This window comes from Periplaneta americana, chromosome 16, assembly GCF_040183065.1.
Source record: "Periplaneta americana isolate PAMFEO1 chromosome 16, P.americana_PAMFEO1_priV1, whole genome shotgun sequence".
NCBI lineage: Eukaryota > Metazoa > Arthropoda > Insecta > Blattodea > Blattidae > Periplaneta > Periplaneta americana.
Genome location: NC_091132.1, coordinates 58569701 through 58593163, shown reverse-complemented (window position 1 = coordinate 58593163; position 23463 = coordinate 58569701). Strand labels below are relative to the sequence as shown.

Genomic DNA, 23463 nt, shown 5'->3' with positions numbered 1-23463 from the left:
CTTCTCAGTAACATACTCATTGCTTCGTTACGTGCAGAGTATTTTTAAATACTTCCTCGTCTGGATTCCACGCGTTCTGTAAAAGCAGGACCATCTCTTGCAGGATGTAGTTTCTCAACCATGCACGAATGGTCTTAAGTCTAAAGTTCCTGCAGATAAAGATCTTGGGTGTCTCCTCAGTTCAAACTTCAAGCACGGCCGAAAACCAGTGTTGAATTGATTCCAAAGGATGATTTTGTCACTGCCACGATGGCCTTTGGTTAAGTTCTGTGTATTTTGTAAGTAAAATAAGAACAGTCCATAGTTCAGTTAACGGAGATTTCCATGTTACGTGGTGAATTCTTGAATAGACCTGAAAATCGTAGGCACGACACAAATTCACCGAAATGTATTGAGTTCAGAGTTTAAGGTCTACGGCAGGGATGTCAAAGCGCCTGCACTGCGTGTTCTTAAGAATCCGCACAACATTTCCTTAAGAACTATATGATTGTACTTTATCTTGTTAAAAAGTGAACCTTCTTGGATTTGTATTGCTTGTATTATGAGCACGTAATACAGGCACTTTGACATCCCTGGTCTCCGGTTTACAGTGAAATGTCAATTTTATGGTGAAATGGACAAGTGCATAAGATTTAAGGGGTAATATTTTTAGATGCAGTAAGGCTGAAAGCAGAAATATCTTGTTGCTATACACCAGGTATGCTCAAAATTGTAAAAGCGCCGATTACGCGGACGATGCTGCACTGCATAACACACACAGTGTAGGGACTGGGCTCCGCAACTACATTGCAGCATCGCCCGTACATAGTTCTTAGTAAGAACTTCTTACACTCTTACAAATTATACGGATAATAAACTGAATTTGATAAAGGACAGAGTATACACTGCAATATTCAGTTATTACATTATTTATTATATTTAATATAGTTATGATATAGGCCTAATAATATCATAGATAATATCATTTTCATATAGTCTACATTGCGGTCTATTCAACATCTGCATTCTTTTCTGCAAGTAATCGGGAATCTATTTCCAACGAATTTACTGCAATGCGCTAAAGATGCTCATGTGTTAATCGGGACTTATGTTTGGATTTAGCAACCTTCATTCTCGAAAATAATTGTTCGCACACATATGTCGAGGCGAAGGTAGCTAACATAGTGGCAGCGAATCAGCTCATCTTGGGATATTTCGTTTTGTTCATTTTTTAAATAATTCTCTGCTTGTCAAGTCATATTCAGTTCTGAATTCTACGTTACTTAGTAAATCAATTAACTCGTCCTGGAACTGCACTCTCACGGATTGTACTAAATTTACTATGAAAGGATTAACAAAAAGACCAATATCACTCTCCATACGTCTAAAATCACTAAATCTATTTTCTATGAATTCACATTTCAGCTGCTGCAGTACAGAGACATAATTAACAATATTTTGTTCAGGCACCATACATCTCTTTACAAGTTCACCATCCGTGAAGAGTTTTAGTGTCTTAGCTAATTCCCAACATACTACATAGGCTAACTTGCTTCAAAACATAGACTCTGAATTGTTCGACTCTCTTCAATGTTTGGCCTTTCATGAAGTGCTTTCAATTCTTGAAGCTGTAGTGCACGCTGCACCCCTGAAAAATTATTTTATCAAAATATCTATTTCTGCTGGAACAAAATCACCACAATAACAATAATAATAATAGTAATAATAATAGTAATAATAATAATAATAATAATATAATAATAATAATAATAATAATAAAGTTGTTATATGAAAATAGGCTATATTACAGAAAACAGCTTCTCTGTCACTTCGGAATGTTCTGGATAGCAGAGCCTATAATGAAGTTTTATGTTGCTCAGTAGTATTCCTGACAGTACCTTACAATATAGTAAACACTTTACGATTTCACCGAACGTACAACAAAAATAGTCTTCCTCTCACACTGTACGGAATGATCGTTTGCTTACAGAAGGTTTTGACTGTGTCATTGTCCCGCCCTGTTCGTGCGTTTACTAAGTACTTGAACTGCCTTCTGCAGCCATCCGTCGAGCTTCGAACGAGGAACAGCACGCTCTACATTGGAAGGTTGTGATTACAGAACGTAATCGGGAGTCAGAGAATGAGCATACCTGCTATACACAATCAGTTTAAAGAAGCTATGAATGTCACCCATAGTAATATATCAGGCGCTAGGGTGAACTACTATTAAGGCTCGCATCTTTAACATTGCACGGGCAGGGTGATGGGTTCGAATGCCACCCAGCGTATCGATGTTTGTCCGTTGTCATGTCTCGAGTCTCGCTATAAGCCCACCTGACGACGTAAGGTTGAGAAATTACAAGAAGAAACGCCGAAGATAAACTCCGACATGAATATGAAAAAACATTACTTTATTTTGTTTACGTATTATTAATATTATTTTATTTTTATTATTTATTATTGTTTTATTCGTATATACGATATAAGCAAAAAGGTGTCTGCGAAAATGAACACAGTAATACAAAAAACGGTGGTTTCAATTCATTATGCAAAATTGCAAAAGTTTTATCAAATGACAAGTGCGATTGTTATAAACTAGATGTAAAAATGAAAAAGATGACGTGAAATATTTTACATATGCGCCCTTGGTTTCAGCCGATGTTTAACGCAGTTTTTCCGCATACAAGGTTATACTATCCGACACTCGGCGGTCATTTTCATTTGAAACTTTGAAAATAAATGTTGTTTATTGCAGCAGGAACCGAAACCAGGCAAACAACATGCAAGAAAAGTAAGGTACGGAATAGGTGTGATAAATAAATTAATGTAACAGTTAAATATAGGGAAAGCAAAATTGTACGCAATATACGTTTTCGGCATTCTAAAACTGTAATGCAAACTCTAAATATAAAAAGAAAACTCTTTTCAGACTTATGTTTTACCACTTTGTGACAATTTAAGTATGATTTCCAACAATTATTCTCAACCTCACCAGCATTTTAGACCTTTCCGATATTAACCCTTATATACAATGATTGTATTGTCTTAATTTTATAACACGCCATAATCGTATACAAAACATGGAACATCCTTGCTTAGGCGCGTGTCAAATTCGCTTCCGCTGCCTGTACTTGAAACGCCGACTACATTCTGTCCGGCGTCGTGTGTTCACCCCAGACTATTACAAATATACCGATGTCACAGTCCTAAATATCATATACTAATTAAACACAGTTTTCTTTTTCATTCATTCATTTAGTGTTCTGCGCAAGGGCAGGTCTTTCACTGTAAACCCAGCTTTCTCCAATCTTTCCTATGTTCTGCCTTCCTCTTTGTCTCCTCATATGATCCATGTATCTTAACCCTGCATTACTCAGGTGGGGTGTGGTAAACCCCGGTGCGTATATTTCAACGAAAATCTAAGAGATGGAGCTAGTGTGTACTCTGTGCATCTGTATACCTTTCAATCACATCCAGAAGAGTTCACTTAAGAAATTGTTTACGTGAACTAAGAATAGTATATTTAATTGCGTTTATCTGATTTCTGAAACTTGCGGAAAAATATATTAGTTATTTAAAATGGGGTTTGTGAAACCCCACCTGAGCAATGGTGAGAATATTTATAACATGAGTAACGCAGGGTTAATGTCGTCTATCGTTGGGAGTATAAACACAGAAATGTAAGAAAAGTTGCCTATATATTCATATCAAAATTGTATTTCAACTCCAAAGCAATTCTTACAATCCCAACCATGTTCAGAGTAACAATCACAAACAGCATAAACGATTAATCTCCAGTCACTTCTATGATGAAATAATGTCTTAAAATAATAAACAGCAATGAATATTCAATTTTCTACCCCATTTGGCTCTAAATCTACAAATTTCGTAAGGACACATGTTTAACGTGTGTCTGAAATACAGACATATTATACCAAGAAGATGTACAATTAATTTAAAAATGTATTATCAAATTGTGAATACCTGTCAGCAGATTTCTGAACACCCTGTACTTCTTCAACAAACGCCTGCTTCTCTGTGACGGGGACTGAACATTACGAATGACTGGACATTACACAGCACACTTGCTGCAGAAATGTCAATGAAGGCCTTGTAGCTCCGTACGTTGTTTATTTTTAGACGTAGATATTGTCATTAGCAATTTTTTACTTATCTATTTTCAAAGTCTGTAAGCCTTTTTTAATATCCTGTATACGACCGATAACATTACTTGTCAAACAAATAAATGTAGACTCCACATGGAGGAAGTGAGGTTAGCTAGCCTTGTCCTTACCAGTTCAATGGTTGCAAAATGAATACATCAATCGATACTGTTGGCCGTTATCAACAGTGCGGTAGTAATGTGACTTTATCGATTCCCTGCTGCTGCTGTCTCTTTCCAAGAGGTTTTTTTTTCCGTTAAAGAACCTAATCGTCTACGAGAAGGGGAAAGCATCTAAATGTGGAGATATTTGGTTACAAGTAATACGTAATTCTTCTTACTTATCACCAACAGTGCAATAGATCTAGGTAATTTGATACATCAAACTATGGCCAAGCCTTACTACGCTGAATCACATCACTTTCATTCGATTTTCAAATTTATTGACTTAACCTGATAATTTTAAAATTAAGACATAAAAGGGCTTGGGGTTATATCAAGGGGTACACATTTCACTGACTAGGTATGTAAAAATGCTGACATTAATTTTATTATACTTGTTGATAATAATTATTGCGGTTTACATTTTTTTTAGAATATTAACTCTTGCTTTTCCTTGCTTCAGTACTAATGTAGAACAGAATGTTTCATGTTCGCTGGCAGAGTTAAGGCCATAAGGCCTTCTCTTCCACTCAACCAGCCTTAATCAATACAATACATATTTAAATTATGAATATTTACACTGCACTTAAAAGATTCTCCAGCAAAATTCTTCAGTTAAGTTTTAACGACTAGTACATGTTTATTTAAATTTAGATAAACCTATAAGATAAAGGAGTAACTTAATTTATGAGCTAATTTAATTCAATCAATTATAATTAATTTGAGATAGCTAGTAAAATGACGACAGTTAATTTAATATAAGTTTACTAGAACTATATGTAATAATAATAATAATAATAATAATAATAATAATAATAATAATAATAATAATAATAATCGGTACTTTATTTTGCATAATCATCAAACTCTGTTATTTCTTATATCGTCGTCGTTCCTGCAATAACTCCTATGTGACAAATTTATCGATTTTCAGATTTTTACTATATTAAATAACTTAAATAGTGATATAGCAAATAAAATCTCCTATATGTAATTATATTTCTTTGTTTCGAAAATGTAAGAATTCACAGTCTTCTATGTACGGCTGCCATAGGATGAATAAATGTTTTTCTTCCTACTGAAAAATTTTATATTTTGCACATAAGAGTTATTGCAGGAAAAACGACGATATAATTGCAATGCAGTTTGGGGGTACGAAGGTAAAAAAAAGAAAGTATTTTGGGAGTCCGATAGCAAAAAAATTGAATACCACTACCAACTTCAAAGACATTGATATTGAAATTAATGTGGCCACCAAAATTTCGCCTTTGAATAAAGAGCTCATTTAATTTAATTATGTTCACTAAAATAGAATCAGTATCGAATACTTCGACTGAAGTCTAAAAATTAACTAATCATCTTTGATTAGCTTATTTAAGTTCCTGTAACCACATTATCCATAGCAAATTTCTAAGATGAGGAAATTAGAAATTTCGGCTGATGTAGCGAGAGATGATTTCAATAAATTAAGTTGTTAGAAGTATAGTTGCCATGGGTTCATTCTGTAGGCTTTGAACTTTCTGCAAAGACTTTGTTCCTTTTTATGTGAAGGAGGGACGCAGCTGGAAACTTATTGTTTTACCACTTCTATAGCTATATGGGAATGGTTATTGGAATCTGATTGGTTGCTTTCTTGTATATATCGTGATCCAGTGACGCCATCTGTCGATTCAACCATGTAGGCTCAAGGTCCGATAAGGTCTTTCTCCCCCCGAGTAGCGTACTACCACAGTCTACTATATACAGTCGCGAAGCTTAATATGTAGTAAAAATGCAAACATGGGTAGTTGCCCACCACTAGGATCGCTACTATCACCTCATCATTGCAGATCTCTCTCCTAGCAGCCGACAAAATATGTTATACTTTCGTTGTCGTGTTCTTTTGGAAAAATTAACACCTTCCTTCCATTATTGAAATATTAAAGGTAAAGGTAAAGGTAAAGGTATCCCCGTAATTTGCCATGAAGGCACTTGGGGGGCATGGAGGTAGAGCCCCATGCTTTCCATGACCTCGGCACTAGAATGAGGTGGTGTGGTCGGCACCACGCTCTGACCGCCTTTTACCCCCGGGAAAGACCCGGTACTCAATTTTATAGGAGGCTGAGTGAACCTCGGGGCCGTTCTGAAAGTTTGGCAACGAGAAAAAATCCTGTCACCCCATTATTGAAATATTAAATGCATAAAGTTAATTTATTATTTTAATGAAGTATATTAAATTCCACCATAAACTCGAAGATACCTGCAAGAAATAAGTTAATATAATTTTTGTTTGTGCAAAACGAACTGAAATTTACTACAATAGCTTCACTCATTCAAGATTATAGCGATAATTAACTATGAAACCAATAAATATTAATTTGCATTTCTCTTTACAACAATAATAATGGAAATATGAATTAATGGAGTAACTTACGTGTACCGGTACTTGTAGTGTAGGCTTACGTAGTTAAAAAAGTGGGATGAGGTTAAGCAATAATAATCACACCAGAATTGGAAATAAAACGTGATCAATAAATTTTATTGTAACAGACTTTTTCTACGTCTCTAGTAAAGCAACAAATAAAAATAACAACAAAATTAACAGCTATAATTAAAAACATATCCTTTGAAGAAAAAAAGTAGGCCTAAGCAATAATAATCCCACCAGAATTGAAAATAAAACGTGATCAATAAATTTCATAAAAACAAACTTAATTTTTCTACGTCTTTAGTAAAATAACACATAAAAATAATAACAAAATTAATAGCTACAATTAAAAATATATCCTCTGAAAAAAAAAGTAGACCTAACCTTTATTTCTCTGGAAATTTAGCAGCCTAAGTGGCAGAACTTTAACAGGTATCTAATGTCCTTTCGGTTAGACTGAAACATTTCATTGTGAAATTTAAGGATATAATGTATTCTAACAGTCACAAAGAACTTCAAATTAACAGTTTTGTTTCTGCACGGCATTCTTGTGGAAACCCAGGAACCTTTCTGAATCTTTCGGAAATCGGAAAAAGGATAACTCTGGCCTCTTTCTCTTATTGTTGCTACAATTTATAGCACTACAAAGTCTCCTCCTTGTCCCATATTATTATTCCAATTATTATATTTTAGCCATTAACATTTTCATTATATTATAACCAATAACGAACATTTCACAAGCATCAATGTGAAATACGCAATGAGCTAGCACTCGATAGAAATACGACACAGTCCGAAGTCGACCATGGACAGTCTATTGTTTCTAGTTGCTAACCGCTTGGAGCGCTTTATCACGAGATTTGCAAAAAAAACACCTCAAGCTTCGCGACTGTATATAGTAGACTGTGGTACTACGTCTTCTCAGACTGATGTAATCAGAGGGGCCAGTCAAAATACTACATCCAGCTGCACCATTATGTTAGATGCTACTGAAATAATTATGATTATTATGAATATTGAAACTGAGAGTGACGGAGGAATTTTAGAGGGAAACGGGAGAACTTCAAGAAAGTCGTCAAGGTCTGTGGCTTTGTCCACAACAATTACGACATCGCCGGGATTTGAACCCGTGTCCGCAGTCATTGTAAGTCAACGCTTTGCCAACTGAGATACCAATGCGGATATATTCACACACAAACACAATCTTGAAATCGTACTCACAAATGAAGGGTCCACGGAAAGAACAAACTAAGTCACTTTTTGTTTATTTTTGTTTTTTGGTGCTATCTGCTAGCTCATAAAGTGAATTATCTTTCTAGTTAATCAGAATAGCAAAAAACTGCATTGTAACATGATAACTTAAACTAAATGAGATGTAAACTAATGTTTTAAGTTATCAGTGTATTAAAGTTACGAAATGCTCCCCGTAAAATTGAAGAAAAGTGACTTAGCACATTCTTTCCGTGGATCCTTCAAGTGTTAAGTCCTTATATAAATAACTCTTCGAATGACCTTGCACTCTTATTTCCATGATGTGCGGTAAAAAGGATATGTCGTAAATTGAAAGTTTTCATTAGAGCAAAAGCAAAGTTTGAAATGAAGATCAATATTATTATGATGAGCTCTACATCATCATGGAAGAGAATAGATATATGCTTTCTATACCATTTGAAAAAATAAATTGTTTGTATTCACATTGAGATCATAACTCAAAACCACCAATTTCTGGCTTAAGCCCTTATTACCGCGCCATAGATTTATTGAAAACTTAACATCAAGACAGCGCAGCAAAATTTTTAAGTGGTTACTTACATAATTTTGATCGATCATTCGTTTATCGTGACTGCAAACAAGATTCATTTTCCGCCAAGAGAGAGCGAGAGCGAGAACGAGAGCGAAATAGAACCACAGTCTAGCATATAGTCACGAAGCTTGAGTTGTGAGGGTGCTAGAAACAATAGACTGTGCCGGTACTATTTCGCATTGTCTGTAATGAGGCGATATTAGCGATCCTAGTGGTTAGCAACTATCTACGGATGCATATTTACTACGTATTGAGCTTCGTGACTGTATACGCTGGACTGTGGTAGAACGAAAATTTAACATCAGAATGAGTGATAGTTGTACTCAGAAACTCTGTTTTCTTTAGAATCAGGATTACAGAATATTTTCCAGTATCTTCTTTTACAGGTGTAATGTAGACAATACACAATTTTATCAATGGTTATACAAAGTTTTTTTCTTTTTTAAGTGAAGATTTAATACATGGGTGGTGATAGAAATGTATTAGTAAGTTGTTCAATTGCCGTGACTAGTAAAATAGGATTAACGAAGAAATTATAATTTTAACGTTTACACAGACATGTAACGTTTATCTATAATTGTTTCGTTGTAAGAATAATCCTACAGTAAACAATGGCACATGAATAAAGTGAGGATTCATTGGCCAGAGTTTGGCGCCAGAGATTCTCAGTAAGTGATCCCGCTCACTCCTGTACATTCTGTTTCATACCAAACATTTCCCATTACTCGTCAAAGTAGACCTAACCTCACTACTATGCATTGGTTTTCTTAGGAAACTGTTACTTTATAATTTATTAATTGGAACTTACCATATACATTCAACACTATTTCTTTCCACTCTTATGTTTAGTAACCACACTCATTGAGTATCCAGAAGCCATACTAACACATGTTTAGAGAAGAAGCTCAAATGGCGCCAGCATATTACAAGAACAGACTACCTTGGTAATAGTCTTAGTATTCATCCGCTTACAACGTAAATAACAAAATATAAAAGTACCTTTTCTTTTACATAGAGTTTTTATTTTATTTTAGTAGGTTATTTTACGACGCTTTATCAACAGCTTAGGTTATTTAGCGTCTGAATGAGATGAAAGTGATAATGCCGGTGAAATGAGTCCGGGGTCCAACACCGAAAGTTACCCAGCATTTGCTCATATTGGGTTGAGGGAAAACCCCGGAAAAAACCTCCACCAGGTAACTTGCCCCGATCGGGAATCGAAGCCGGGCCACCTGGTTTTGCGGCCAGACGCGCTAACCGTTACTCCACAGGTGTGGACCTGCGTGAAAAGCCGAAGGTCTAGTCTAGATCAGGGATATCAAAGCGCCTGCATTGCGTGCTCTCAAGAACAAGTAAAACATGTCTTTAAGAGCGATGATTGTACTTTATCTTGCTAAAAAGTGAACCTTCTTGGATTTGTACCCATACTGCTCGTAGGAGCAGTAATACAGGCGCTTTGACATCCCTGATCTAGATCACTGAACCACCCACCACAGGAGTCAAATTACCTTATTACGAAATGCTGTTCAAGGACTCTCAAATGTAGCTTCATTAATGCTACGCAAATTACTTGAAAAGAAAAAAATTCTAACATTCTGTCGTGAGCTAAGCTTAAAGCACAAAGGAAAAGGATGTTATAATGTGTCTTTGAAACACAATGTGTATTTACGTCCTCTATCTGAAAATATGCTATGCATTAGTTTGCATGTACACAGCCACGCACATGAATGACCATGGATTTGGGTTCTTTTTTAATGGACGAGTCGGAAAAAAAAACCTTATTTAAGCAGACATTCGGTGCTATTAAGATAGGGAACATCTGTGCATGTATTATAGGCCTACTAGAATTCCAAATAAAACAACATTGACAGAGTGAGTCGCCTAATATGTATAATCATTAACACCTTAAATATCTCGCTGCCTTTTATGTGATATTTGTAAGAGTTGTAGGAAAGTGTGTATTCCTAAACAGAAAAGTGCCCTGGCTCTGGGATTTCGGTATTAGGCCTACCGGCAGTAGTTGTATTCGTCATCGCCGTCATCATCATCGTCATCGTCGTCATCATGATTTTTGCAGAAATCCTTATGGAATATAGACGAAAATACATGGGTTCGAAACTGCATAAAAGAGGTTGTTAGTTAGGTCTGCAGAGAAGATATCACTAAGAAATTGTTTAGGCCTGAATATGAATAAAATATAACTTTTTATAAATGTAAAATTTGACGATAATTATAAAATCAGGAAAGTGCCCTGGCGCCGCCCGACCTCGAAAAATAGTACCTTGGCACCGCCAGGGCCCGCCAGGCCTGATCACGAATGTATACATTTTTTAAATGGAACAATACAACGTTAATATTCGTAACAAAAGTTGAACTGAATAAACTAAGAATGCCTATGGCATTTTATTAAAATTTCATGGGAAAATTTCTTCTCCCACGAAAGCTCGATCCAGCGCTTATTTTTTTAGTTAATTCTTCAACGACGCTGTATCAATTACTAGGTTATTTAGCGTCGATGGAATTGGCGATAACAAGATGGTATTTGGCGAGATGATGCCGAGGATTCATCATATATTATCTGCGATTTGTTTTAGGTTGGGGAAAACCTCAGAAAAACCCAAACAGGTACGCTAATCATTCAGAGCGGGAATCGAACCCACGTCCGAGCGCAACTTCGGATCGGCAAACAAGCGCCTTAGCCGATTGAATTTATTCAAGTTTGCTTCACAGGGAGCTTAATTTTTTTTATTTTAGTAGGTTATTTTACGACGATTTATCAACATCTTAGGTTATTTAGCGTCTGAATGAGATGAACGTGATAATGCCGGTGAAATGAGTCCGGGGTCCAGCACCGAAAGTTATTCAGCATTTGCTCACATTGGGTTGAGGGAAAACCCCGGAATAACCTCAACCAGGTAACTTGTCCCGAGCGGGAATTCAAACCCGAGCCACCTGGTTACGCGGCCAGACGCGCTAATCGTTACTCCACAGGTGTGGACCGGGAGCTTTACCTGAAAGCCAGATTCGCATAATATATAGGCTACGTCATTGTAGGTACGTTAACAGGAAACCACAATTCAAGTCACACAGTTGATGTGCACTCAAAGTTGGTTTTCTGACGCCTTGTCAACCCATTTGAGTTGTGTGGTTATAAAGGGAAAAATTGGGACGGTGTCGGGTGTAGTTCCTGGTTAGTTCAGTCGGTAGAGCATTCGTGCGCTAAACGAAGAGGCCTGGGATCGATAACCGGCCTCGGAACAATTTTTCTCTTGAAATTATTTAGGAACATTTCTCAATTAATTCGAACTACTTTTCAATGTCTCACGAATTTACCTCTTACCCATTTTAACAAAAACCGTGTGCATAATCTGATTAAAAGAGCACGCATTACAATAATAAAAATGCATGCATGCAACATAACAAGCTGCAACTACAAACATGGAAGTCCTTCGTACCGCTCTGCATATTTTAGAACGTTTTTCGTTGTGGTACCCATTTGTTATGATAACACATACATTGCAAGGCCGTGGTATGAGTGAAATAAAAATAATTATGTGAATTGAATTAGAAATGAAACGACGCTCATATTAGCCACACTGCAATATTACTAGTCTTTAACCTGGGGAGTTTCAACTGCGACACACTCCGACACAACAGGGCGCATGTGCGGAGTGAGAATCTTGGGAAATGAAAGTAACGATGACAGCTCCGCAACGGGCTAAACGTGTTAACATGGCTTGTTAAATGCGAGATTACTTGTTTGGAATGCTGTTATGCACAGCAATCCAGAGCTTATATCTGGTGACGGAGCCTTGCTCGAGATTGGCCATTCAAATCCAAATGCGACGATTTTTAAGAGTAATAAAATCTCTATCGTAACATTCGCAAGAGAAAAACAGAAGTCTCTTGTTTTGGGGGATATAATGAACTCTTATCCATAAACAATAACGTCGGTAAGAAAAATTTGTAAGCAATTTTGATTATATCTTTTTTATTCTTATTAAATGTCATTCCATGTGCTGTACTACGTTTGGATGCGGTTGTTCCGCTACTCTTACATAAAGAGACACTTTGAATAGGGTTGGTAATATTGTGATAGTTCTTTTTGAGAATTTATTACAATTTTACTGAGCGAGAGAAGGACAAGTTTTGTGCAGCAACTTGTCCACAAACATTCCCTCAATACGTTCACGCAAAAAAAACCGATCTTCCTCTCGCTCAATAAAATTGTAATAAATTCTCAAAAAGTACTATCACAATATTACCAACCTTTACCCTACTACATATTACACGTGCTAAGTATGTAAAAGTGAACTGAAAGAATTCCTACTAAAAAAATACCAAGTTTACACATAATCAAACAGTACAATAATAAAATTTTAACTAACCCACATACACAACTGCTTTTTTTCGATAGGTATCGCTTTTTATAAAATTACAGTAGGCTCTGAGGATGAGTTATATTTATTTTCACCAATGTTCTAGGGTACGAGCGATAATGTGATGTGTTAGAAGTGTATAGACCAGACCTGCAGAACTATAGCTCCTCAGAGCGACTGCCTTCATATCTCTTCTACCCCACCCACCTTTTCTACCAGTGTGGTCATAGCTTCTAGTTGCGCTCGGCTGTATCAACATTCATTCTCGCGGCGGCAGGTACACAATACGCTATCAAGAATTACAAATGAACAGATAATAAAATTCTTAGTAACATACCTTTGGAAAGTTAGAGAAAAATGAATGAGAGAAATAAATAAGTTAAAAGACATTAATCAAGCTTTAGTCTGAAAGTGTAACTCTACGGGTGCTATTCATAGACTTTTCGCTAGCCCGGGCTACGAGCGTGCTAAACAGGATTCATATTGTATCATATCGCTGACACTGGTTTATGAATACGAAAAACGTTAGTTCGCTGATCATCCACAGAAAGCCCGCGCTAAGAATGTCTATGAATACGGCCCTAAATGTCTCTAAGGAGTCCAATATACTTTATGAAATAGCTTCTATAACGTTACACAAACAAAGCAGACACCTCGTTGTCCACGCAATAAATTACAGGGAAAGTACAAATTTAATATGTTAAACTTACGTATGTAAATTTTATTCACTACTGTACCAGCAAGGAACTATTACACACCCGTCCACGTAATTGTTGTTGATTCTGTTTTCGCTTCTTAGACATGCGATGTTGTTATTAACACTTAATGGTAAACACAATACCTCCGTAACGAGTGATGGTAAAGTGTTGGCTCTTATAGCCTAGTTAAATAGCCCATATTGTACTATCTCCTTTGCAGTGCTATTCGTGGAAGGCAAGATGTCCGAAAATTGTATCCAATAAAAGAAAAATAAATGTCAAGTAAAATATTAATTGTAGTCAGAAATTTTACTTACAGGTAAGTAACACAAATACATTTTTATACTTAGTAAGTTTTTATGTGTGCTCCATTAATTGCACAAAACACATTGAAACTATATTCTAATTTCGTTCCATGCGTTGGCGAACATCAATTCGGTGACAAGCTATTTCCTCCATTATTCCGCTAGTAGAGTTGGAATGTCTGGAATTCTGTCTTGAAAGACGATATCCTTCACATATCCTCTAAGAAAAAAAGTTCAAAAGGTGTTAAGTCTGGCGACCTTGGAGGCCAAGCTATGAATCCACCACTTCCAATTCATTTGTCTCGATTGGTCGATTAAGAATTCCTTCCACAATGCCCGCATGCGAGTTAGAGCTCCGTCCTATTGTAATCACGTATTGCCAGATAATTGAGTTACTACATACTCGGTTAACATGCCCAGATACATATGACACGTCATAATGACTTCATGAAAGAAAAATGGCCCAATTACATGGTTCTTCATCAAGCCACGCCAAATGTTTACTTTTCTCCATCTCTTCGGTGTTCGATTATTTGATGAGGCGGCTAGTTTTTCCAGATTCTACGGTTTTATCTGTTCTCAGTACTCAATATCATTTAGATGAAATGTTGCCTCGTCGGTGAAGCAAACAGAATTGAGGAAATTTCCACCTCAATACGTACCTACATTTTAAGCAACATTTCATCACAAAACCGTTTTCTAAGCACAAGGTCATTTGATTTAATGAAATGTTAACATTTCGAGTTTATACATACGCATACGTAAGCGTTTGTGAAGCACGTATGAACGGTGAAACGAGGAAGCTGCAGTTCGTATACAGGCCGTTCGAATTTATTTATGTGAGCTTCGTTGGAATTAGATATGTTTTTGATATTGCTAATGATTTTTTGTTTGCAACACTGCTGGTTTCTTTTAGACATCTATCTGATTTCTTAATTGGCTTAAAACTAGGTGCAGAATTACAATACACTAGTATAAATTTACGTTGAATGCGTGTAACTGATCTTAATTCTATAAACCATAAAAAACAATCAACTTCATGTTGAGTCGTTGTCATTATTTTCAATCTCGTTTAACAACTGAATGTCTTCATCCGCAGTAATGGTACCATTATGATAGAAATATAAAGCCTCTTTTTACTTATATATAGTAGTATAAGTTCAGTTTCACACTACAACAAACATTTTACTTGATATTTATTTATAATTTATTGAACACCTCTCGAAAACTTTGTATGTACCATGTATCACAAACATAGCTTTCAAAATAGATTAATATTACTAACAATATTCCAAGAGACTTAAATTATGTAAGTGAACATAATACAGCATTGTTAGTTTCGATGAAAACTGACTTAGTGCTTCGTAACAATAATTTAACGTGTAACATTACGTTCGGAAAGAGGTAAAATATATTCCGGAAAAGAACAGGATATAATAAAATATGGAGAAAAGAGCGTTGAGTGACTTCCGCCGATTTTCGAATAGACACCGACACACTTAAACTGCCAACATAGAAAACAAAAATCACTACCTGTTTAAGAGCGCCACACTCAATCGCTTTAACCTTTATCTTGACGGGGATAATAAAAGCCTAAACTAACCTAACCTAATCTAATCTGTCACTAAAATCCTAAACTAACCTGTCACAGATTCGCCTATATAAGGCATAACAAAAGCCTAAACTATCCTAACCTAACCTGTCATAGTTTCGTATATTCAAAGCATAATAAAAGCCTAAACTAACCTAACCTAACCTGTCACTAAAATCCTAAACTAACCTAACCTGTCCCAGATTTGCCTATACAAGGCATAACAAACCCCTAAACTACCGTAACCTAATCTGTCACAGATATGTACGTAAGACATAATAAAAGTCTAAACTAACCTAACCTAACCTGTCACTAAAATCCTAAACTAACCTAACCTGTCACAGATTTGCCTATACAAGGCATAACAAAACCATAAACAACCGTAACCTAACCTGTCACAGATAAGTACGTAAGACATAATGAAAGTCTAAACTAACTAACCTGCCATAAAACTCCATTTTCTTACCTCTACACACTTCCCTGAGGTATGAAAATGGCCTAATTTCTATCCCGCTGGAATATTGCAAACTAGTGTGAAACGTTCGTATTGTCTCGTAAATTATGTTGGTACATGTAAGATGGCTGAAGCTGCATATCCGCAATAGGAAAAGAAGTCACTCAACGCTCGTTTTATGCTTAATTGATGAAAGATGATTATGTCAATGCGCTGTAAGTCACACTGAATCTTTCTGCAAACTGATATGTATAGCAACAAATTATTTCTGCTTTCGGCTTTATTGGTTCTTGGAAATATCCTCCCTTAAATGTTATACACCTGTCCATTATTTGGAACCCAGTCATCAAAGCACTTCATTCATCGTTCTAGAGGCACTTCAGACTCCAGATAGTTGAAGATTTCAATCGCAGCTTCAGCCGTATTAGAGGACAATTCGCGCATTTTCTTCTTGAGGTTGGAAACAAGAAGAAGTCGCATGATTCCAGATCAGGACTGTAGGGTGTACGAGGACAATTCGCGCATTTTCTTCTTGAGGTTGGAAACAAGAAGAAGTCGCATGATTCCAGATCAGGACTGTAGGGTGTACGAGTCATTAAGTGACTAGAAGTGACCAAAAAGTCCGCTGTCTGTTTCGCAATTTGGGAAGATGCATTGTCATAGTGGAGGATGATACGGTTTCGATGTTGTTCTGTAAGCACTTCTTCCAAGACTATTAATAACGATACGACGATCCTCCAGTGGAACACAGATGACAGGATGAGGCAACCATCTTCGCCAGTGCCATTTATTTTCTGGCTCGTAAAGTGAAATCCATGTTTCGTCACCTGTTAAGATGTCACAAACAGAATTTTATCGGCCCCGATTGAATTCCTTAAGCATTTACGTGAACCAATCAACACGTGTTTGTTTCTCAGTTTCTGTCAAATTATGTGGAATCAAACGAGCACACAGCTTCTTCACAGCAAGATGATTACGGAGAATATTTTCTATTGCATTCACACCTATACGCAAAGATGCCCGAATCTCGACGTAGGTGATTCGATTACCTTCTTTAACCATTTGACTCATAGCGTCGATATTTCTGTCGCTGGTTCCTGTAGCAGGTCGACCCTCGTATTTTCATTACGAATAATCAATTGTTGTCAGGCTATTAATGTATACATACAAGAATATATACCTATTTATACTCTTCATTTAATCCAACTGACTTATCCCGTCACTATGGACGATGCAATGAACTAGGCCTTAAATGTTTCTTACGTTCTGAATTTTAGAATTTTAAAATTCCATTTGCTAATGTTTTAAATAGCCTTCTATTGTGGGTCCTTATCACCATGGCATGACGCGTCCTCAGGTTGCAGATAAAGGAGACGGCCTCCAGATATTGAGGGTAATTGCGAATATATTGAATAAGCAGTTGCAGACAGCCGATAAGAGGTGGTCCTCCAGCGAAAGGCTAACCCATCACCGTAAAAAACAGCTTGTTGCGAAACCCCAAAATAAACCTCTGGCCCCGAAAAAAATAAAGTATATAATCATGTCTCATGACCAAAACATAATACGAAATGGAAATATAAAAATTGGAAAATTATCCTTTGGAAAGATGGAAAAATTAAAGTATCTTGGAGCAACAGTAACAAATATAAATGACACTTGAGGGGAAATTAAACGCAGAATAAATATGGGAAATGCCTGTTATTATTCAGTTGAGAAGCTTTTATCTGAAAGTTAGAATTTAGAAAACAATTATATTACCGGTTGTTCTGTATGGTTGTGAAACTTGGACTCTCACTTTGAGAGCGAAACAGAGGTTAAGGGTGTTTGAGAATAAGGTGCTTCGGAAAATATTTCGGGCTAAGAGGAATGAAGTTACAGGAGAATGGAGAAAGTTACATAACACAGAACTGCACACATTGCATTCTTCACCTAACATAATTAAGAACATTAATTTCAGACGTTTGAGATGGGTAGGGCATGTAGAACGTATCGATTAATCTAGAAATGCATATAGAATGTTAGTTGGAAGACCTGACGGAAAAGACCTTTGGGGAGGCCGAGACGTAGATGGAAGAATAATATTAAAATGGATTTGAGAGAGGTGGGATATGATCACAGTCTAGTATATACAGTCACGAAGCTCAATACGTAGTAAATATGCAAACATTAGATAGCTGCTCACCACTAGGATCGCTAATATCGCCTCATTACAGGCAATGCAAAATAGTACCGGCACAGTCTATTGTTTCTAGCACCCTCAAAACTCAAGCTTCGTGACTGTATATAGTAGACTGATATGATGGTAGGGACTGGATTAAACTTGCTCAGGACAGGAACCGATGGTGGGCTTATGTGAGGGTGGCAATGAACCTCCGGGTTCCTTAAAAGCCATAAGTAAGAAGAAGAGAGTAGATCCAACCTTCGAAACGACGCGACTTTGATTTACTAGCAGTGGAATAAATCACCATTTTGTCGTTCACTTCACAAATCAGTTTACTATTTTTGTAGAATTGAAATATTTGACCTGAGCTCTCGAAGAGACGAGACAACTGTTATGAATTGTTTCATGTCACAATCCCAGTGTGAGGTGAAACAGGTGAATATTTCAATGCTATCTCATACTTTCATCACGAATCGATTGCCCTACTATTCAAAGCGTTTGATAACAAAAACTCTCCAATCTATCACTGCACATACAAATATATTCCTATTCATACTCCTCATTTGATTAGACTGATTTTTCTTATCACTATGAACAACTCAATGGACTCAATGTTTCTCATTATACTTTACATTTCAGGATTTTAAGATTCCGTTTGATGTTTTAATTATGGACACTAAAATACAGGGCTTTACACTGTCTTCTTATCCTTTTGTTCGCCTGAAGAAGGGAGTAGATGCCTTTTTTTCTTTCTTTTTTTTACGAGCAATGAAAGAAGTTTAACCTACAGGTATTTTGAATAAAATACCATAGTTTTTTCATAATTTAAAATACTCATAATGATGATGATGAGTTATTATTTTGTTTTTAGGTGAAATTATAATATTTTCATATCATAACTTTATTTAGCTTGAAGCTGTAAAAGATCTCCTAAAATACGAGTATAAGGTTCTTTTAATGATAAGATTCTTAATATTATAATAGAATTATTATTATTATTATTGTTATTATTATTATTATTATTATTATTATTATTATTATTATTATTATTATTATTATTATTATTATTATTATTACACATTATTATTCCGATACGTATCATTCATTCCAGTTCCTTAAATAACTGTTTCAACATACTGTAACATTTCCTGAAAAATTAGAATAGGTGAACGATATGAATTGTAGAAATTAAAGGGTACTTATTCAATGAGAAATTTCTACCGATTTGAACTCGTGCCTGGTTCGATAAAGTTAAACGGTACGATAAACAAGAATACTTTCCTCCATCATGGAAAATTTGATTTGATCCTTGTCAGTATATGTATATGTATATGTTCTTCTTTACATACAGTAAGTACGTATACGTACTTTCTGTATGTAAAGAAGAACATTTATCCATGTTATGAAGGCTAGAATTCTGTTGGAGAGATTGTTCTCAATATTACTTCATGTTATATCTTGAATTGTAAGACATATCCTATTGAATGTAACTAAATATTGTATCATTCATAAACAGAAAAAGTGCTAAGTTTTTTGTAGAAATTCCTCAGTACATTGTTCACCTCCCCTTCAACGAACTCCTCATTTGACAAAGTCTCTTCTGCTTGAAAACGGTACTTTTAGAATCTCCATTCTTCATCCACTGGCTTTTAAAAGTCTTGCAATTCAATATGTGGAAAAACTTACATGGTTTTAAAGATGTAGCACAATTTCATGTAACGTTTCTTCGAAACATTTTAATAGACATCATCATCATAGTCATCATGAATTAGGCCAATTCCAGCCTGGTCCATTCTCTTGGAAAAACTGGTCCGTCTATTGAACCTCTGGTCATCTGACACCTCTTTTTCGTTTAGAATGGTATGAAAAGATCTCATTTGGGTATTTGTTTACTTTAGCAGCACCAACTGTGGCCAAATGTGGGAAGACAGTAGCAACAACTGTGACAAAGTCCTCGGCCTCCTTTCACTTACACCACTATCCCCTCATCTAGTCCACTCTAACCTTGTCGCATTCCTCTGCCTCATGTCACTTAGCTATCCCCTCATCTAAGCTAACGTAACCTTTAACTCGCAATATGTACGGAAATACACGGTTGAAAGATAAATCACTAAGCAATACAATTACAACGATTAGCTACCACTAATTATGTACCAAATAGGGTAAACGTAAACCCATGGTGCCGTTAAAGTGAATAATTACGTCAATTTATTTTGAAATATCTAGTGAATATTACTTATGTTCCAGCCAGTATGGGAATTTGATAAAATACCTTTAAAATGCCTTGAATTTATAGTATTGATTAGTAGAAATTGATGTGATCACTGGGAGAGCTATATACTCATCCAACCCACCCTAAATACGTACCATACCTATATACGAAAATCGTTGTGCGTTAATGAAGAATACGGCAATATTTTGTTAATGTAACAGTGTGTTTCAGTGTCTCCAACATAGTAATGATACTACAATCTAATAAAACCTAACCTAACCTGTCACATAATACTATACACCTGTAGTAACATTCCTCAAATTTAGTATAATTTCGTTTCCATGTATTGCCGGCCCTGCTGTTTGTGTCGGAAGCCATCTAGTGGAAGTGTATCGTACTTCCAGAAAGAAAATATGGCGACTTTCATAATAATTACATATAGTTTGTTCAGTGTATGTTTTGTGATATATTAAATGTGTTAATGTAGTAATAATTCGATATATATATATATATATATATATATATATATATATATAGTACAATAAAAATTGAAATGTGTTGTGGTTGTGATAAAAATATTGAAAATGGTTTATAGCGCCACATTGGCAGTGACAAAAGTGTGCAATATTCGTTCAGTAGCCGGTGGATATTCTATATTGACCAGAAATAGATAAGATGTATCAGTAATAGTCCTATTACCTATAGACATGGTCCAATAGCTTTTAATTTGGGATCCTTCGTAAATAAATACAAATATATTTCCGCAGAACATAATTAGCCAGAGAGATCGAAGACTACTTTTATATTATGAAGAAATTAAAAAAATTTCAGCTCCCAAAAATCTCATAAAAATCGTTTTATAGAATCAAAATCAATTCTGTAGTAGTAATGGCAATGTACCCCATACTCGCCCTACGTCTATTTACGAGAAATAGGATAAAGACTTTTATAAGCCAGACAGTGTCAATTATGAAGCATATCAACTTGGAGTATGATTACAGCATACAGTATGTATACCCCCGTCACTGTCGCGACAGATGACGTTTACACGTCACGCAAATTGGCACTCTGAATTTGAAAGGAAAAATAATCACCTGGACAAGCTATTCCCTCCCCCTCTGTAATAGAACGAAACGGAAGTAGGGGAAATTTTGTAATTAGTCGAAGTACCGAGTTCTACAAATTATATGAATTTTGTAGCAATTTACATCCCATGATGAATAGCTTTCAGGTAGCTGCATAACCTTCACACGAATGTTTATATAACATCGAAGTATTGAATGAATATTGAACGGATCAGCGCATGGGTTATAAAATGAAGTATTGTCCCAAAGAATCAAGTGGCTTGACGTTTTTGGCTAAATGCTCTAAAGATAAGCTTCTATAAAACATCGTACACATAACTTATCATGAAAATAATAACCGAATATATCGGACGTATCTAGAAGGAATGGACAACGGGAGAAGAGTTCGGGACAGAAGAAGATATCAAGTGGTAGACAACATTAAGATATACGGAGACAATGAGGAAGGCAGGAAATAGGAGAGACTGGAGAAAGCTGGGTTTGCAGTGAAAGACCTGCCTTTGGGCAGAACACTATGAATGAATTAATTAATGAATCGGACGTATTGCGTATAGTTAGGTGTAATAGGCCTAGCGCAACGTAATACTGGAATAAATTACATTTTGTTGTTATGATTTCTGGAATTTATATTATTTCGACTACTTCACTTATTGTTTTGAAGTTTTAAACGAATTAAGTATAATTTAAATTTTGGACTGCCATTTTATTCCTCTAAAAAAAAGGGCAAATATTTTGGTAGAAAATCCATTCTCGAAACTTATTCTTCAGAATGATGCTTTTAACAATTGAAACAGTTCGAAAACAACATATTCTCAATTAACCAGCCTCTCTATATGGTCTCTTTATTCTAAAGTATTATATATATATATATATATATATATATATATATATATATATATATAGAATACCCACGCACCGGTACAGAAAATCACAGTTGCAGAATAGTTGTGATACAGTACTTGAAATATTCCCATTCTTAACATCAACCTTTATTACATCTACAATCATTTTCCGAATATGACCAATATTGAATCGTAAACAATCCTGAATGGGCAGATATTGTTACTGTTTGAATCATCTTCATACAGATTCGAAGTTTCCATTTCTGATCTCCAGTCTCCATTACCGAATGTATATGCATATAACAAGTGTACCATTAATCTAAAAAATTGTGTGTTAAAGATATATGTCAGTAGACTTAAATAATATTTTTAAAATAAAAACATTGACACTGAGTGTCTTACGGAAATTATAGTAATCCTACTGACTTTTTTTTTTTTTTTTTCAATAAATGAAATCTAAATGGAATCTGTCATAACAGCGAAAGCTTTCCAATATGAGAAATAAATACAGTACTTATTAATGGTTTTTTACTTGTTTAAATGTCATACACCAAATGCTAATAAATACTCACCAAATCTCGTAACATTCATGTTGACAACCAATTGAGCACCATGGAATATTTAAAATCGAAAGACGAAACTGCTGTACTTATGTATCCATACAAACTAAATAACGATCCTATATATACTCTTTAAAATTTCAAAACACAATAACAATGAGATCACGGTTTTCTTCAGTAACTTCCAAAGAAGCAGCACTTCATTCTTACGCACTCACACACAACACCACACACGAATGTTCCTGACCTTACAGTACACCCCCTGGAACCGACTAACGACCTGCTATTGGTCCGCGAGAGTGGTGCGTCTCGGTGACGTCACTGCGCAAGGTGGAGGCTGACAGACCCGGAATATCGGGGTAAGTCCGCGAGTCGGTGTGGCAATGTGGAAGTGGAAGAGAACATAACAGAGTGAGACGAAGAGTGGCGAATCGATAGTACCACACTGGCAGAGTACAGTCCGAGCAGCTTGCCGGTGTACAGTTCATAGCAGAATATTGCAACACATACTCGAATCTTTACTACATGTTGAAAATTATTAGAAACAAAGCTTCAGCAGATTGGCGAGGCTGTTCCACGAGTTCTCAAAGATTATAATAATTTATTCATTTGAACTAGAGTCTCTGAGCATTACACACACATACAGTATACAGATGTTTACT

The 23463-nt window shown here is 35.8% G+C and overlaps 1 protein-coding gene across 1 annotated transcript in view; it reads right to left on the bottom strand.

Moving 5' to 3' along the window:
• The window catches only part of LOC138716340 (long-chain-fatty-acid--CoA ligase 5), a 245667-nt gene extending 222495 nt beyond the window's left edge, over positions 1–23172 (bottom strand). Inside the window, exon 1 of the mRNA XM_069849314.1 lies at positions 22814–23172. Coding sequence (XP_069705415.1) covers positions 22814–22832 — 19 coding nt within the window. The 5' untranslated portion in view covers positions 22833–23172. The remainder of the gene's footprint in view (positions 1–22813) is intronic.
• Positions 23173–23463: the final 291 nt, after the last annotated feature.